Source organism: Mobula hypostoma, chromosome 4, assembly GCF_963921235.1.
Source record: "Mobula hypostoma chromosome 4, sMobHyp1.1, whole genome shotgun sequence".
In the NCBI taxonomy this organism is placed as follows: domain Eukaryota; kingdom Metazoa; phylum Chordata; class Chondrichthyes; order Myliobatiformes; family Myliobatidae; genus Mobula; species Mobula hypostoma.
The window spans coordinates 171055548-171061653 of record NC_086100.1 but is presented as its reverse complement, the minus strand read 5'-3'; the positions used below and the strand labels follow the sequence as shown (position 1 = coordinate 171061653).

Below are 6106 nucleotides of genomic sequence, written 5' to 3'. Positions count from 1 at the left end.
CTCAACGACTGTGAAGGCGGATGAAGGCTGCAACAAATCCATCAGCTCCAACCGTCGTGGTTTCCATGCTATTGGAATCAGTTGGTTGATTTGTGAAGTATCGTGTTCTTCTTGGAGTGCAACATCAAGTACACATTAAACAAATACACACACAGGCCCCTTCACTCTGTGGGCCACTTCTTCAGAACGAAGACCATCATCCTCGACCTCGAGGGATAGCCACGACAACGACCTAATGGTAGCAGCAAGAAGAGGGCATGGCCTGTACAATAAGGATCAAAGTGGAAGACATCTCAGAAATACTGTATGAAATGCGTAATCATCAGAACAAGAAACTTGAGAAAATGGAATAGAGTCCTAACAGAAAGCACAGAGAGATGTGTGTGACCAAAGCTGCAGGAGTCAGGGAACTTACATCATTGGCACATCTCCTCTGACGGAGATGAGAAATGGGAAAAGAAGTCAGGTGGACCAGGTGAAACAGAGTAGGCCGAAGTTGGCAACAAAGATGATGAGACTAGAGAGTTATTCACATGAGTAATAAGCAACAAAGCAGTTCATCATCCACTGCGACCAGACAAGCCAGTAGGGACCAGACAACTAGAAAAATACCAAAGTGTCAAGGTGTCACAGGTAGAAATAGAAAATAGACGAAGAGAGATGGGAAGCAGCAAGTTCATGGGACAAGATCAGCCTGAAACTTCAGGTCTAGCAGGAGTCATGTCAGTGGATCTTGGGCAGATAGTAGAAGTGAGCTACCTAGGAGTGGGAGATTAGGGAGGCTTCAGGGCAAGAAGTCCTATGGGATTGGATAATGACAAAAAAATTAAAAAGTTGATGTTGACCACAGTGTCTCTAGAAGTTACAGGGAGATGATGTACAAAAAGATTATGTCAATCACAAAGGATGCTTATTTTAACTATGATAGGGGCCCCTTCACTGTTTGACAGTTAAGTGTGTCCATAGAATTTAAATGTTGTTGGTAAAATGGACTTGGATTTGGCAAGAGACCACACATTTAAGTACTCGACCAGGTAGAAGTCTTGAGATGAGCAACTGTCCATTGGCTTTGCAAGGACTTAAAAGGGTACAAGGTTTCTTTTAAATTGAAGAGATAATGAGACACACACTTATGGTCTATTATTGAATTTTTGAGATAGTGAAAAACTGTATGCATGCTATCCATACAGGTAATTCCAAAGCACAAATGTATTGAGGTAGTACAAAGGGGAGCAGCAACAGAAATGCGGAATACACTTAAAAGTACAGAGACGGTGCAGTGCAGGTAGACCATTAATGTGCATGGGGTCCAACAAGGTAGATGGAACAGGGGAAAAGGGCACTACCAAAAAGGTTAAAGAGAAAGGAAATAGTTTGGGATATTAGTTAAGTGAGATGTGTCTGACATTGTTAAGTTTGCACTCATAAAAGCTGAAAGATGGCAGTCAATAGAGAAGGAATTATCAGAGTGGGGGAAATTTTTACTTACAGAGAGTTTACATTAAAATTAGCACTTTTGTAGATTAGTTGTCATAAAAAGGTTACAACTCTGTACTACTCTGCAAAAAAAAGTCTGGGCTTTTTAAAATATCTTGTTAATTCATTTTATTTAATTTAAAAAGTCATTACAGTTCAAAACAGTCACATTTTATCACAGGATACTAAAGTACACCTTAGAAAAACAAGAGTTTTTAATGTTTAAAATTAATCACAGTTCAGCATAACCACTTTATTTCAATGCTATTTTTTCTTTAAGCAGCAAGTGAGGTCATTTAGGATGCTGAAGGTTTGGTTGTGCTTTTAAACATACAAATGTTTCCCCAAAATACCATCTTTGCTTTCCATATACTATTTCATATTGTTAAAAATAATCCAGAAGTCCCATCTCTACACAAGATATATCTATATCTGTAAGAATATAGTGCCTTAGATTAGCATTGCCCATGTGTAGAATGCAATGACGTATGGAGAATAACATTACACATACAAATTTTAAAGTGACAATCCAGGTGTTCAGGGTATGATGGTTGAATATTGTGTATTAAAATGCTTAAACTTAAATTTTACCCAGCAAAAATACAAGTTTATTCCATGAACATTAATTCAATTAGGAGATAACTTTAAAGTAGTTCCCAGGGCTAATCTGTAATCTGTAATAAACCCCTCGGTATTCAATTGCATTCTACTTAATGCTTTGTTTAGCTCTCCAGATAACAACTGGTGCCAATTTATTTTTGGTCCATTCTGACCTTTCTACACCCAGGTCAACAAACCAGTTGGGAATCACAGCAGCTGAAACAAGGTACCTTGGACATTTCTATGTGCAGGTAAGTGATGGCCTTTTAAATCAACTTTGCAGAAGCTAAATTCACAAATTTTCTGCTCAATATTGGCCAGTCTTACTGCAAAAGTAGCTACATCTAAACACTCCAAAACACTATTCTTATACAAAAAAAATCACAAGGACGTTTTAGACAGTTAACTCTGTACTTGGTAACAAGAGACAAAATTTACAGACTTCACTGCCTCAGGATGCACGGTGGTGCACAAAGATAATGAGCAGTTTCCAACCCACTCTCCAAGATAAAACAGGATCTTTCAAAAGGCCAGGCTTATAAAGTATGGTTAAGGTGCAATCGTCAGATTATTTCATAAATGAAAGTAATTCTACTGCCAAAAAGGCAATACAGTACATAAAAAGTGCAAAAAATAATCCTCAACACTGTCCACCTTGATCTTTGTATTTCAGCTTGTTTAGTGTAAGTGCAACTCCTTCAGTAAATGCAATGGTGACTGAGTGAATTTGAGGCAATCCAGTGATGCAAAGAAAGAATTACTGGTTAAAAGTGAATTTCCAGGACAAATGAAACCAGATGCATTTCATTGAGTTGTCAAAGTAGCATCATCTCAAAAAGGATACAACAAACTAGACCATTTGATCACACCTCCACACCAATAAATTCCATTCTCTCTCTAGGAGAAAACAAGGCAAGACAGATAACAAAAGACATTAAAAGGTCGGTTGTGATCAACAATTCACCACAACCCTGAAATAGGTGAGTGTGTGGTTTCACAAATTGGCTTCCAAGCGAAATAATACAGGTGGCATTCAGTTGTACAATTTTTTTTGTTGCTTAGAATTGTGCAAAGTGTCTTAGAGGGCCACGACCCCAAATCCTTAATATGGAAAGGGATTATGGAGCCACAGTTACCATCCTGCATACACTGGTTCTGGATCCCAGGAGATCCCATATGACAGCCGAGCACCTTGGCCAGGGATAGGCTCATTACTCAGTAATGGAGATCGAACTGGGTCCCTTCGTCTGACTTCCTTTCTGCGACGTGCAATTAGTACAATAATCACCAGCAAAATGACTGAAAGGAATGCAAAATATATTAAAGATGGAATTTAAACAAGCAACAACTTTCATCTGGTTCAGGAGGGACAAATAGCTGAGACAAAAAATGGACGTACTTAATACCAATTAAAGCACGTTTCCTGCACCATTTCAAGATTGAATGGCCCCATTTTATCATGAATAAATATAAGAAATAGAGTTGCAGCCCAAATAGCTCAAGAATTTTAACAATCTACAATATTCTGGCTGATTAAATGCCTCCATGCTTTCTCACTCAATCCCAGTATCTTCAACTGGCATCCAAGAATGGATTGTGCCATTGAATGGCTTCAAGGACTAGGCAGTCACAGCCTGAAGGTCAGAAACAAGAGAAAGTTTGCAGATGCTGGGGAGAAAAAAACTCTCTCGCTCTCTCTCTATATATATATATGTGTGTGTGTGTATATATATGTAGTCGATGTTTCAGGCCGAAACCCTTTATCGGGACTGGAGAAAAAAAGATGAGTCAGAGTAAGAAGGTGGAGGAGGGGAGGAAGAAACACAAGGTGATAGGTGAAACTGGGAGGGGGAGGGGTGAGAAAGAGCTGAGAAGTTCATTGGTGAAACATGCAGGGCTGGAGAAGAGGGTATCTGATAGGAGAGGACAGAAGGCCATGGAAGAAAGGAGAGGGGGAGGAGCACCAGAAGGAGGTGATGGGCAGGTAAGGAGATAAACTGAGAGAGGGAATGGTGAAGTGGGGAGGGGGGGGCATTACTGGAAGTTCAAGAAATCAATGTTGATGCCATTAGGTTGGAGGCTCCCCAGATGGAATATCAGGTGTTGTTCCTCCAACCTGAGTGTGGCTTCATCTTGATAGTAGAGGAGGCCATGGATAGACATATCAGAATGGGAATGGGACGTGGAATTAAAGTGTGTGGCCACTGGGAGATCCTGCTCTAGCCTGAAGGTGGAGAATTCCCAAGATTTAAGGCTGCCTTCATGTAGTGCCACCTTTCTTTTTTTTTATCGCGTGTGCGTCTGCATGGGTCCGTGCGCGTGTGATGTTGGCGGGACGATGTCTTTTTCATGCCTTTACAAGGCGCAGAGAAAGAGAGAGCGAGACTGTGTGGCATGCCACTCCCCACACAGACACTTTGCAGCATTTTTCCCTTTATTTTACGAGGTCGAGTTGTGATCTTGACACTGAACCCAGCACAGATGGAAAGCGTACTCAGGAGCAGACCCGACTAGTTTCAAACCCAGGAACCTCCACTCCCGGGTCAGGAGCCGATGTCGTTGCGCCTCCAGCCGGCCCCCACCAGAGCAATTCCATTACCTTTTGTCTTACTTACATAGTCATACTTTATTGATCCCGAGGGAAATTGGTTTTCATTACAGTTGCACCAACCAAGAATAGAGTATAAATAAAGCAATATAAAACCATAAATAATTAAATAGTAATATGTAAATGCCAGGAAATAAGTCCAGGACCAGCCTATTGGCTCAGGGTGTCTGACCCCCCAAGGGAGGAGTTGTAAAGTTTGATGGCCACAGGCAGGAATGACTTCCTGTGACGCTCAGTGCTGCATCTGGGTGGAATGAGTCTCTGGCTGAATGTACCTGCCAGATTCCAAATTTCAGCTGCTTTTTATTTATTTTTCTACTTACCTATGTTGATGAACAATTTGGCAATTAATCAAGCTGACACCTTTTCATTGATTTCCTTCAATATATCAACTACTGGGAGAAGGTGGAAGATGCATGCATGAAGCACTGGTGTCAGAATCGACCCAGGACCCCACCCTGGAGCTGCATGGCAGTTGTAGTCACTGCTGCATCACTAGTCCAACCAGCTGGTTGTCACCTTATTGAGACTCGTTCCAGATTCTCCATCTAAAGTAAACCACCCCCAAGCAGCCCACCCATCAGCCTCTCAACATCTTAAATCTCAACCAATTATACAACTGACAGATCCCACAACAGATCCCACTGTTCATTCCCACTACTGTCCACATACAATAAATCCACAGAGTATCTGCTCCATTGCTACCTCTCCAAAGAATGAAGCTCTGTTTACTCACGGACAGCAAAGATCACAAGCAGGACTATGGTCAATGGTGTGAGCACACAGTGATCTCCTGACTTGAAGAAGAATGTTTCCATGCAGTACTGTGGGGCAATACTCCCAGGTGGACAAAATGCATCTTTTGGGCACAGAACTGGAATCACATCAGGACTCTGAGGGGAGAACAAAATGAAATACATAACTTATGGTTCTGCTGACAAAAGTTGTATGCAGTTGATATTAAAATGAGAACATCAAAAGACTGCAAACCTTCACTGCCCAAGGGAGATCACTGAGAGGCATTTAGAGGGGTGATTATTTGTAATGATTGGGGTTTGAGAGCTATGGGGTGCCAAGGATGGGATAGATCAGGGGTCCCCAACCTTGTTTTGCACCGCGGACCAGTTTAATATTGGCAATATTCTTGCGGACCAGCCAACGGAGGGGAGGGGGGAGATGTTAATCATGACCGGAATATAGGTGATAAGTCACTTATCAGTTGCTAATACACTCAATTTTGTTTCTAAAAGGGTTTATCTAACAAATTTAATATTAAACACAGCACATATTTTCCTTGCATGAATATAGTGATAAGTCAATTATAAGGGGGTTCCTTATGTCTAGTCTATTCCGCAATTTAGTTTTTGTTGCATTCATTACAGAAAACTCCACTTTGCAGAGATATGATGTTGGAAATGGAAG

At 41.1% G+C, this 6106-nt stretch overlaps 1 protein-coding gene across 3 annotated transcripts in view; it reads right to left on the bottom strand.

Annotated features, from left to right (window-relative positions):
- Nucleotides 1-1597: 1597 nt before the first annotated feature.
- Nucleotides 1598-6106, bottom strand: part of si:dkey-21a6.5 (signal peptide, CUB and EGF-like domain-containing protein 3) — a 71889-nt gene continuing 67380 nt past the window's right edge. For 2 of the 3 annotated variants that reach the window (XM_063045104.1, XM_063045105.1), the window contains 2 exons: nt 5421-5577; nt 1598-3375 (listed from right to left, as the gene is read on the bottom strand). In XM_063045104.1, coding sequence (XP_062901174.1) covers nt 3209-3375; nt 5421-5577 — 324 coding nt within the window. In that variant the 3' untranslated portion in view covers nt 1598-3208. The remainder of the gene's footprint in view (nt 3376-5420; nt 5578-6106) is intronic. The other variant, XR_010017576.1, reaches the window with a different exon arrangement.